General features: G+C 41.7%; 1 protein-coding gene across 5 annotated transcripts in view; it reads left to right on the top strand.

The window, feature by feature from the left end:
- The window catches only part of SYTL5 (synaptotagmin like 5), a 331232-nt gene that overhangs the window by 197213 nt on the left and 120911 nt on the right, over nucleotides 1–13108 (top strand). For all 5 annotated transcript variants that reach the window (XM_068269884.1, XM_068269887.1, XM_068269886.1 and 2 more), the window contains exons 4-5: nucleotides 3611–3726; nucleotides 5682–5793. In XM_068269884.1, the coding sequence (XP_068125985.1) occupies nucleotides 3611–3726; nucleotides 5682–5793 (228 nt within the window). The remainder of the gene's footprint in view (nucleotides 1–3610; nucleotides 3727–5681; nucleotides 5794–13108) is intronic.

Below are 13108 nucleotides of genomic sequence, written 5' to 3'. Positions count from 1 at the left end.
GGGGCGGGTCGAACTAGCATATAGTTTGAGGTTCACCGCGAACGTGAATCACCGAACCGTTCGGGACATCTCTAATTGGCACTGCCGATTAGCATAACAAAGGAAAATTACAAAAGTAAAGAATAGTATAATCATCTAATTAAGTTGCTACTGTGTTAAGGTGCGTACACACGCACTACCGCCGGCAAAGACGGGTCCCCCGGACCCTCCCGCTGGGTGGACGTTCAGCCAACAGTAGCACATGTGTATGCGCTGTCGGTGGACTGATAAGGCTGTTTCTGAACGATCCGCTCAGTGGATCATTCTGAAACAGCCTTATCAGTCTGCCTGACAGACTGTACACACGCACTACTGTCGCTGGAACGCCTGCCCAGCGGTAGGGTCCGGCGGACCCGTCGTTGCCGGCGGTAGTGCGTGTGTACGCACCTTTAGATGGGTTATATTGATTGTTGCAGATCTGTTGGCTTTCCAGAACAATATTTCAACCTGGTAAAACCTAGTCTGGTTACAAACAATAAATATAACAGTATTTATAAAGTGGCTACACACTCCATATAACAATTATATGAGATGTTTGATATGTGGATTCCATGATTTTGGTTGAGAGGTGTGTCCTATCAACTTGATGTTGATTCCCCTAAAACTGATTAATGTAGGCTATGATCTTTCTATTTACAAGATTGGGGGCACAGTAAGGTGCTTTGCCTGGAGCACCAAAATGGCTAGAAACAGCCCTGCTCTGTGCAGCTAATCACTCATGCAGCAAGATGGGAGGTTTCTAGGCAGTTCAAACTCTACAATGAGTACAGATTTCAGGCATGCAAATAAGTGCAGTTTCAGTTTCAGTCAGTTTTGCAGAATGATAAGTGGTTGCGAATTGAAATGGAAAGATATTATTTCATGACACTAAATTGCAAAAAGTCTTGCAGCGCACTGATAAATGTTTGAAGTATTTCATTCAAAGTGAAGTGTCACTTTAAGCAAGGAGTTGATAAAGCTACTATTGTTGTTATTATTGGTACTTACGGTATAGTTTTAGTTGTTGTATGTATTTAAGGATGACAATATTCTCATCACATACAAGGTAATTGGTGCTTCAGCAATGTGGATTAACTGCCTGTGTGGATAGCTGTAGAACATGGACCATTGGTGGAACATTAGGCAAAGGTAGCAATTATCTTCTTCTCATATTAGTATTAAAGTAACATACCACAGGGAGCAATCTTTACTGTCCAGATCTTCTGACATTTTATTTATTTATTTGTTTGTTTACCTCGGTTTTATCTGCAGAGACAATCACATGCTCTACTCTGAGGCCTTCCTGTCATCGCAGTGATTGTTAAGTGTGCCAGATTTCTGATTAGTACTGGTGAAATTCATCCAGAAGTGCAATACTTCCTGCCGTGTGCAACCAATTATACAGGCTGAGTGAAGTTTCCGGGGCATTGGAAAGCAAATGCTGTTTGAGTGTCCATGCTCTTAGAAGCATGCAGAATAGGCTGCAATGTAGAAAAAATGTTTTAAATAAGATAAAGTTACAAAATAATTTATATACCACTGATACATGTCATGATAATTTTTTGATGAGAGTGGAATGTCAGTTTTACAATCTTATACAATAATTGAAAGATGAATGATAGTGTGCAATGCTCATATGTATCAATGAATGATGATTAGTCTGCTGAGAAATGTAAATACCAGCAGGACATGCATCTGTGTCAGAGGGGAGCCCTCCGTGTTACTACACAGAGGGAAATAATTATCTCTACAGAGCTAATTTGCACAGGAAAACTCCAGAAACAACCAGTATAAAGCCAGGGAGAATTAACTAAACAGATCATTATTAGCCCTAATGCTCATGAATATATGACAAATGATAATGAAAAATATGAACTATCTGTATGCATACTGTATACCTTCCTCCCGACAAATGAATAGCTCATGTTTGTAACAGATGCAGATGACATTTACCAGAATATAGCACCTTGCATTGCAGTGTTAATCCTTCTTTGGATTTTTCCATTTGTATCGCTTCAAAAGAGACTTAAAACCTGGGCAAAATTGGACAAGATCTAGGAAAAGATGCATGATAAGATGCAAAAGCTAGAAAAGACTTGCTCAAAAACATTTGTAGCTGTGATATATATATAGTTCTTTTAAGTACTGACTCAGTACAGTTTCTTTGTTTTTTTTAATATATATTAAAAAATAAAAATACAGATTTTTTTCTTTATTTATATAGTGCCAACATCTTGTTTAGCTCTGTATCAAATAGTGGGAAGCATAAATACATGAAAAGTTAAAAATGCTGTACAATCAGGACATCCAGCAATACAATTACAAATACTGTACATACATAGTTTATGTATGGCTTGATGAGGTCCCTCCCTGCCCTTATGGGTTTATAATCTAGAAGCTAATGTCTTGGTTTTGTTAGGAAAACAGACACAAGGGCTAGCGGATAAAACAGGCTCTCTCTATCCCAGTCATAGAGTGCAACTACCAATTGGTGCACTTGGGCCTGCTGTGAGATAATAACTCACCAATGTGTTCCAACGTGTTTTCGGCCTTCTCTTAGGACTTTTGCTTTGTAGAATGTGATCGCTATCTTACAGAAGAGTGAGTCATCTATAAAAGATGAATAACGCATGCTTGCTGGGCACTTAGTACATACATTGTGCCTCTCTGATTTATTCAGAAACATAGATCTATCCTGAATTTTATATTTCTGCACTGAAAAAGATTTGAGAACAGGAAATAGCAGAAGTATCAAGAAAAGTACAGTATAGCATATTTCATACGGTGAATAGTGCTGATGAGGCATATATGTCAGACAAGTATGTCAAACAATCTCAGATACGGTTTACATGTCTAGGACAGCGTCAACTAATAAGTAACCTGCTGACTGCCTTTTTTCTATTGGAGGCTGAAGGCAATGAATTCCCTGCTAGTCAGCTGCTCCCATTCACTGGCTGGGCACTTGCTAGTGCTCAGCATTAGCGTTGGAAGGGCGGCCTCCCCATGGAGTCACATGTCACATTTTTAGTGCCTTTTAACACCCCTGCATGTCAAACAATAACACACGTGGGGTTACAAACACTTCCATTTTGCTGCATGAAATTACAGCTGCACAGTATTCACTACCTCTCCTGCAGAGTACCCTCATGTTGTGGACCAGGTGGGGTGGTGGGTTCAGGTATGGAGCCCCGCGCTCAGCTATTTTGGTAATACAAACTGGCAAGGGGAAGAAGGGGGAAATAAAGGGGCTTGGGGAAGGAAGAGCTATGTTTTTTTTAATTTGTTTTTTAAATTGAAAAAAAAACAAACAAACCTGAAGGCCCCTGGTTTTGTCACAATGTAATACATTTTCTTTATGGTTTCAATTGACTTGAAACAATTTGGGAACCACTTATTACTTTAGCAATCACTAAGGATGCTTTAGTGTACTACATCCCATTTCTTTTGCTCCATAACGTTTGATGGCCTTGTCATAGTACGGCAAATTAGTATTGTGATACCAATGCAACATTTAAACACATGGTAAGAAAGAAAGTATGTTGTGTTTTTTTATACAGCGTCACACTTTCAAGAACTGTCTGTTTCATTACAGGCAAATACGGATAGCAACCGGCGACTGGTTTTTTGAAGAACGAGCCAGACGCTTCAAGAATTCCACTGTGCAGGGAACTGATGTTGTCAGAAAATCTATAATGAGAAAAGCTCCAGGTACGTATTCATTTGTTTCTTACCCACTGAGTAGTCTTACCAGATCTGTAGTTTGACTGCAGTCCGACTGCATAGAAAGTATAATTTACAGCCCTTAATTCTTAACCCTTATAGTTGGGAGAGGGGAAAAAGAAACACATCCAAGTTGTAAGTAGGTTTAGAACTGGATATACATGTTTATCTCATCATAGGCCATGTCATTTCAGGTACCCTCTAAACCAGTTAAGATGCTATTTTTGTTGTGTGTTGTGCATTAGTCTGGACATTCTGTTTGAATATGCCTGATGGTTAGCAGTACCACACCTCTAGCCAAATTTGATTTGCAAGCGCTTGGTAATTCATGCATTACTGCTTGGAAGCCTGGAGTGATGACATCCAGTCAGTAATTGAGTGTGATTTAGTAAAGGAGACTTGTGCAAACAGCAGAGATTGCATCATGTTTTCTTCAATCATCCAGTCAGGCTTAGAAGAAGTTCTGTTATTTTTTTTTTTTAATTCCTCTGTACCAGATTTTTAGAGTTACTGTAGTGTAACAGAAAAATGAACAGGTTGTACGCATAAACCTAACAGTGAACCTGAGTGCAACTGATTATGCAGTGGAACACAGACCTGAGTCATAAACTATGGCCACCCCCCCCCCCCCCCTTCCTCTCTCAGGAAACAGCTGTCATTGGCCAACTATCACTAGACTGGTTCCCACTAATCTGCTCATCAAAATAACAATGGGAGATGGTGACTTTTGGCTAGTGGCAGCTTAGTGAGACTGACTGAAGTCTGACTGGATTAGCTGCATGAAAAAATATTTAGCAGAAAAGCCAGGCAACAGGTATTATTTAAAAGGAAATTTGTATGGCAGCCTCCAGATACCTCTCACTTCAAATTACTTTAAAATCTGGCATACACGAGTTGATTTTTCTATTAGAGTGTGCAGTTTATTTTTTATCATAGTAAAAACATACAAAAGAGAGAGCGCTCTGAGTGACAAATAAATAGGAGCATTGACCCTGCCAAAGACAGGTCTCACCTGTTCAGAAGTGGCTGCTCGTAGGACACAGCCTCTGATAGCGTTTGTCCCTTTAGGGGCCAGGGACCAGGCTCACGATCCAGCTCCAGGCAGGGAATCCGGAGGGCCACCAGGGAGTCACATTCTCAGTTTGGACACTTCCATGGAGGCTGAAGGCAGGCCAAACGTTAGATCCAGGCTCATGCTCACCTCGCAAGACCAGTTAGCGGCGCCTATGCGATGTCAGATCGCACCAAGAGGGAACTGTCTCCATTCCCGATTTGCATTATTTTTTATTGTAAGCATCCAAAAGCAAAAGTCTATAAACAGCATTTATTTAATAAGTCTGTATGTTGTTTAATTGTGAAGTATTACTACAAAACCAAAGATCATAGTGAGGAGCAAAATGTGAATTTAATACCATTACTGACATTTTCTGTGCTATTGTATTTGAAATGTCAAAACAATTATTATAATATGTAATATTAGACTGTGAATAGTAATATAAATTTCACAGAATGCACCAATGCCTGCCTTGATTAAGGAGATCTAATTAGTGACTCACAGTTTTCCATTGGAAATGGCCAGTAGCATTTATTGCTATTAACCTACCCAGCGTTCAATTTCCCCAGGATTTCTGTGCAAACAGTGATAAAATTTATTTTTAAAACTTTTTTTTTCCTGTATCTTGCCAAAATGTGTCAAGCAAGGGTCTAGTAAACAGTGCAGGAGAGTATTGATGTGCATGCATATTTATACTGTTCACAGCATGTTTTTTTGAACGGACATTTCTGTCCATACCGCTAGGGAGGTTAAACCATTGTCGTCAGAATTAATACATTACTTGCTAAAGCTTTGACCTTTCAGCTGCACACTGCCTAAAGGATTATCTAGCAACATTTAGTCATATAGAGAACCTGCTTTCATTTCTTTTTCTTGTATGGCTATGCAGGGTCCAGCAGAAGAGATGAAGAATATGAAAAGTCCAGTAATGATAAAAGGGAAAATGCCCCTGTGCCTGCAACTACTGAGAGCACACAACCTGCAGAGGGCAGTGGAAAACGGTAAGGGTTAAAAAAGGAGTCAAGTCAACTGCATGTGTACTTATCAGAACATTGTCATCTTGTACTAGAAAGAGATATCCTAGCCAACCCATCATGTTTGTATGTTTCTTTTTTTTGTTGGGGAGGCAGTGATCTGCAAAGTGGTACTTTAGGATGACCTGATTACTGATTGTAAGTTTACTCTCACTCACCACATAAAACATGGCTTCAATGTTCTGATTTTATTAATGTGATGTGTGCTCATCTACACTTTCTGTTTATCAGTTTCATAGTTATGTGTATGGGACCTCCCTTCCCTGTTGCATCACATCCTCAGTTCAAACCTCCCTTTCTGCTGTACAATGCAGTAGGCAGGATTAGGGTGTGGCTTGACATGCCCTAAAAGTATAGCAGCCGTTCACTGGGAGTAGATCATTTGTGCGCCATTTTATCAATATGTGGGGTGGAAAGGTTGTTTTGATTTTAGTACAGTAAAGCTAACTGCACACTGTTGTTTTTATAGTAGATCAGGGAAATAAATGATATCTAAATGATGATGATGAATGAAAGTTCAGGCCTGTAGAGTGCCTCTTTCACCATTTGTGATTGTACACTATGTGGTGCAGGGGTTGTGTACCTGCCAGAAAGAGTGCATCAGCGGAGCATTCTCCTGAGAAAGATTGAGCGATCAGGAGCAAACAACCCATACAGAATTGGACAAATAAATTATATCTCCCTGATATTGTTTTCATGGGCTGCCACTTTGACCAGCCAAAATGATATCAGATTCTAGCAGGAATCAGATCTAGTATTGATCATATCACAACCACCACACTATCCTTGCAGTAAAGAGCTACATCATTCGTGCACCACTCCAGTTCAAAATCACTTCTTTCGCATACTCCTTCTGTTCTTTTTGAAGCATGGCTGTTCTCAATCAGTGGGCTATGTTTGTAAAAGAACTGTAAGGTGCCGTTTCCACTAGTTACAAATTTGTGTTGGGATTTTCGGCAATGCCTCTGCAACCAATGCATGTCAGTGGAGTAGTTTCCATTGAATGTGGGTGAGCCATAGCAGAGCGATACAATGTGCTGCAGGGCGATATACAGATTTCCTGCTGCAGCGTAAAGACCAATGTTTGATTCATAAAATAGCATTGACTAAGAGGTTCTTAAAAAAACAACTATCAATAACAATAAGCAAGTGTTATAAAACTACAATGTACAAATTATCTAAGTATTATTTAATATCGGTATAAGCATGTTCCTACTTTCCATGTTAAAAATTTGAGCCAAAAGCTACACTTTGCTTTGTGTAGGTTTTAGCTAAACCCATTAGCATAGGTGATTCTTTTTTTTTTATTTGAAATTTAAAGAGACTCTGTAACAAATTGTTTATCTTTATTTCTTCTATGCTATAAGTTCCTATGCCTTTTCTAATGTGGTCTGGCTTACTGCAGCTTTTCCTAATTGCACAGTAGCTGTGTTATCTCTGTTATATGATCTAATCTTCTCTCTATAGTCGGCACAGTCAGGCTGAGGCAGTCAGACTGGAATGTGCAGGGCTGCTTGTGATTAGCTAGAAGCTGTACACACCCCCTGCAGGCTCTGTGTGACTAACACACTCTGCTTAGCTGAGCCTATTAGAAGCTGGTTAGTTTGTTTGTAAACACTGCCTAAAACTGGCAATTACAAGCCAGGTTTGCAGCAGAGAATGGCAGAAACAGCACAGAGGGGACCAGGAGCACATAATGAATAGAATGGTATGCTTTTTATTGTAAGAATTTCAGAGTACAGATTCTCTTTAACATCACAGCCTCTGCATATCTCAGAAAATTACAGACTATTTTTCTTTGACAGGTGTCAGGTTTCACACAGAATTTGTACAGAACGTTTACTCCATGTAGCAGATCAGACATACATTTTTTTCTGAATAGTGCTGCGCACCAGTCCTCCTCAGACAATTCAGCTATCCCTGATAGCGTCACATGTAATCTGGACGGCCCATTCACTGGAAAAAAACTGCAAGTAATGAGACCTGTCACTTGAAAAAGCTAGAAAGTACACACAGGGTTTATAGATGCAGGGAGAGGGATTCCCAACCCCCTCCCTATGAGTCACCTGTCTCTGACACCAGTCAGTGAGACACTTTTATAACATGAAAGGTAGATATAATAATGGAAACATTTACAGCAGTACTTAGGAACACCTAGACAAGCTACTCCCATCCCAGTTTAAAAAGAATGTTTATTGATAGTTGTCCTTTAATTTTATAATGATCCTTAAACAATGCCATAAAATAGAGACAAGCAACATGAAATATAACAATTCTTTGCAGAGATCTGTGGTTCCTTTATTCAGTCGTTAGTATCTTAATTGATTATAATTTATTTTTAAGTATTACTAAAACAATCTGTTAGCCTTAGTTACAGTATATGCGATTTATTTCCTGAGTTTGAAACAGGCTTGCAGTGCTTACCAGCTGTAGCTATAATGATAACAAGGTTGGGAAGCCGTATCTGTACACAGTATTGATTTTGAGCAGTGACCATTGTATTCTAAGCCATCAATCAACCACTTCAATTGGATAGTCTAATCTCCATGGCCCCAGTCAGTGAGATGACAAGACAGACAGCTTAAAAAACAATAAATACATATGTAGCTGTTGGCATCTTAAATCACCAAGAACCTTTAAAACATTTATATTACAAAAAACATTCTTATGCAATGCTTGATAAAATTAAATTAACTACTGCATTCTTCTTTACAGCTCAACCACACTAAAAATCGAGCAATGTAAATTCTAACAGCAGTCAGCATACTAGAGTAATACAGTATAAACACTGAGCTAAAACAAAATGAAGACAGTATACCTGGGCCAAATGTGACTGAATCTGCATACAGCCTGTTTATACTTTTTTGTATCGGGGCCATTTCTGACCTTGTTGTTACTCCAGGCAACAATACCTGTCCCCTCCCCCCCAAAAAACAAACAAACAAACAAAAAACAAAACAAAAAAACATATACACACACTATCAAATACATCCTCCAATATAAGATAAACCTTGTACCATAAAATACATTTGCCACCATGTCCCTCAAATAAAACTAGCAGGCAGCATGTCACCCACATGATCAGACAAAATGTACACTGTACTCTCCAGCTGTGCTCTCAGGGTCAATGGCACTCCAGACGAATGCCTGCAATGCCTTTAGGTAAGGACAGCCCTGCCTACAGCTGCTGGATAGTTCAATCAGGTGTGACCATGTAATTTGCAAAGTAGGAAGAACAACTGATGTTAGACTCCAAGACTCCCAGTATTACAGAAGACACAATGGCCTTGATTCACTAAGCATTAACGCATTTGGTAGTGCTGAAAACTGTTGAATTAACAAATCAAATTCCCAAATTTCAATTCACTAAACCTACTACCGGACAGAAAATTAGAATTATGGACTAGTGAGGTAAATTACTGACGTGCTGAAAATGCCTCAAAAAATGTCAAGAAATTGCAATTCACAAAGATTTACGCATTCGGTAAATCAAGCAAAAGTGTTCAATATTTTTCTCCAGCTCTTAGCCAATAGCTCACTCTCTTGATGCTCTCTCTGTGTAGTAACTTTGACAGACAGCCATTAGGGAGAGCCAGGCAGCCAATAGGGAGAGCCACACTCTGCTTCTCAAGCTGATTTGATCCGATATAGTGGGAGGTGGGACTCTCTCAGAGCCGAGAAGGGTGATATTTTATGCAGCTTTTCTGCATCCATTTAGATGTAAAAATGTTCATACTGTTATACATAAGAGCTTCCCCTGGTGGCTGCAGCACATCTAAAGGAATGTCAAAGATGCACTGGACAGAAAACCCTGACTCATACACGCAGCTCCCTGCCTCATCGCTGACTTGCTCCACGGTTGGTAAGTGACACTTACCAAGCAGGGCTTAGTGAGCCTGCACCTGTGGGACCCTGGTGCAGGCTCCTGTTGCTGGGAGCGCCCTGCGTAGACACAGTATGAGAAAATCTCTACTGCACCTGCGGAGGCCACTGCCGGAGCGCATACGAGGGACCCATGCGACCAGGGCCGTGCAGGTACAGCAGATGACGTTTGAAGAAAGCAAAACTGAGCTGGGGCGGGGGACCTGAGGATGGTTTGGTAATGGCGTGGGCACAGGGCAGCTGCAGGGGGCTGGCAGAAGCCCCAGGTAAGTGAAACCTTTTTTTTTTTACTAATGTTAAGACTGAAGAAAGGGGATGACTTGAATGCAGAAGCAGCAGACAGAGACAATAGAGTAGAGAGATCAGGAGCTGAGAGTTAGATTAGGGAGTCATCACCCGCCCCTGGTCACTGAATACTGAATGAGCACATTAATTGTTCCAGACCCTTGCTGTCATGTAGCTAAATATAATTATGTGTGAAAATTCAGGTACCCTATTTGCTAATAAAAAAGCATGCACACATCTACTGTGTGCTTTTCTGATGGTGGACTCAAAGAGATTGAGTCACTAGGGTGTGCTTAGTAGGCAGTAGCAGTGTTAGGGAGTCTAGCCCAAGGTCTCCTACTGAATAGCTTCTGGCTTACTGAACAGGAAGAGCTGAGATTTGAACCCAGGTCCCCTGTGTCAGAGGCAGAACCCTTAACCAGTACACTAGTTACACTATCCAGCACCATCTAAAACTGGCACATTTGGTTTGTTTTTTCGTTGGAACTGGGAAGTCGAATCATATGCTTACTGTAACGATTGCGGGATTTATTTCCGTGGTCAGCGCACAAGACGCGCGTTGACACTGCGGAAATCCTCCACAAGCGTGTAATAAGAATCAGAATCAATTTTATTTCGCCAAGTAAGTTTGCACCTACAAGGTATTTGTCTTGGCAGTTGCTTAACAAACACAAACACAAACAAAAACAATACAAGGGTAGACAGTGTGTATATTACAAGTAAAGGACATTATAAGTATAGTGGCAGTAAGCAGTGTGAGAATTGTTCATTTACAGTTCTGTGCTAATTACTATCAAGTCCTAGCAGCTCTAACGTGGTTCAGCATTAAGTATGGCTACCGCTTGAGGAAAAAAGCTGTTCCTGTGTCTGGAGGTTTTGGTAGCGATTGACCGGAATCTTACTCCTGAAGGCATGCGCTGGAAGATGGAGTGAGCTGGGTGAGAGGGGTCAGAGGCAATTTTGGTTGCTCTTTTTCTGCACCTGCTAGCGTAAAGATTCTGCAGGGAAGGTAAGCTACAGCCAATTATCCTTTCCGCTGTTCGGATGATGCGCTGCAGCCTCCCCTTTTCTAATGCTGAGCAGGAGCTGAACCATACAGTCATAGATGATGTTATGGTGGATTCAATAATTGCAGTGTAGAACTGCACCATTAAATTTTGAGGTAGGCCAAACTTTTTCAGCTGCCGTAGATGGTACATCCTCTGTTGCACTTTCTTGACAATAGTGGCCGTATTGTTATCCCATTTTAGGTTGTGTGAGATCGTGGACCCAAGAAACTTGAATGACTCTACCTGGGTTATTGTGGATCCATTTATGGTTAAGGGGAGGTGCTGGGGGGGAGATCTCCTAAAGTCTATTATCATCTCCATGGTTTTGAGAGCGTTTAGTTTCAAGTTGTTGCTGCTGCACCAGGAGGAAAGCTGTCCCACCACCTGCCTGTATGCAGATTCATCCCCGTTTTGTATGAGACCAACTACTGTTGTGTCATCTGCAAACTTCAGAACTTTAACAGATGGATCTGTGGAGATGCAGTCATTGGTGTACTGTGAGTAGAGCAGTGGGGAAAGCACACAGCGCTGGGGTGCACCAGTACTGATGGTCAGAGAGCTTGATGTGTGTTTACCAAGTCTAACACGCTGTCTCCTATCGGTTAGGAAATTGGTTATCCATTTGCAGATGGATTCAGGTATGTGTAGCTGGGAGGGCTTGCTGTGTAGCAGAGATGGCATTATGGTATTAAATGCAGAGCTGTAAATAAAATCCTGGTGTAGGTTCCTGGGGTGTCTAGATGCTGTAGTACATAATGCATACACATGTTCACGGCATCAATGGCGGATCTATTAGGCCTGTAGGCAAATTGCAGAGAGTCCAGCAGGGGATCTGTGATAGATTTCAGGTAAGAGAGAACCCAGCTATGGTGCTATGCACCTGTAGAGGGAGATTCCCACCGGCAGATGGAGCTGTCGAGTGCAGACGAGCACAGCCTCTGCACGGCCACAGATGCCAGATGGGAATTGTACGAGTTGAAGCAATGCAGGGCAAGATAGCCCTTAAAGAGAGAGAACACAGAGACAGAATGTATGTGTGTCCACCAATCTAGTCACCACCCAGCGACGGTGAACACACAACAACAGAACCTAAGTGGGAACGCAATCGCAAGAATGGCGATTGCCAAAAGTGTCACAAGACCGAATCAAAGAGCATAGAGGCAGAATGTATGTGTGTCCACCAATCTAGTCGCCACCCAGCGACGGTGAACACACAACAACAGAACTGGAGTGGGAACGCAATCGCAAGAGTGGCGATTGCCAAAAGTGACACAAGACCGAATAGACAGAGCACAAGTGTAAATAGAGCACAGAGACAGAATGAATGTGTGTCCACCAATCTAATCGCCACCCAGCAACGGTGAACACACATCCGCAGAAACAAAGTACGAACGCAATCGCAAGACTGGCGATTGCCAACAGACACAAGACCGAGCAGGACAGAACACGAGAGTAGCAAAAGGCACAGCAAGCAAGAACAATCAGAACATCAAGGAAAATAACAAACGCTAGCTAAACGCGAACACCGCACTCATTCGCAACAGCAAACGCATTTACGACACAATCACCGCGCGTTAGGCGCCCAGTGTTAAGCATGCCACCCTAACTAACCAATGAAAGACAAACATGAAATAGAGAACGCGAACGCTTGCTAAACGGTTACCTCACCGAGCCTACAGCAAGCGTTCGTATCAGACAAGATAGAGAGATGGGGCTACCAATAGCAACCACTGCTCTGCCTAGCACCCCTAAGGCAGAATACAGAAGGAACCACCGCTGCTATCGCTAGAGCGGATGCGATCCAGACAGAAAAACAGATGGGGCTACCAGTAGCCACTGCTGCTCTGGTTAGCACCCCTAAAGGCAGAATACAGAAGGAAGCACTGCCACTACCACTAGGGCGAATGCAATCCAGACAGATGGAGCAGCCAGTAGCAACCGTAGCTCAGGCCTACACTCCCAGACAGACAGAACGATTTCCTGTCGACCCCCGCTGGCGACAAGACAATCGAGGCAGAGAGACAGAACAAGGCAATACAGATAATACAACCTGACTGGTTGGAACA

Source organism: Hyperolius riggenbachi, chromosome 2 (genome assembly GCF_040937935.1).
Source record: "Hyperolius riggenbachi isolate aHypRig1 chromosome 2, aHypRig1.pri, whole genome shotgun sequence".
NCBI classification, from domain to species: domain Eukaryota; kingdom Metazoa; phylum Chordata; class Amphibia; order Anura; family Hyperoliidae; genus Hyperolius; species Hyperolius riggenbachi.
Note: the sequence above shows the minus strand (reverse complement) of the source record. Positions and strands in the feature narration are given on the sequence as shown.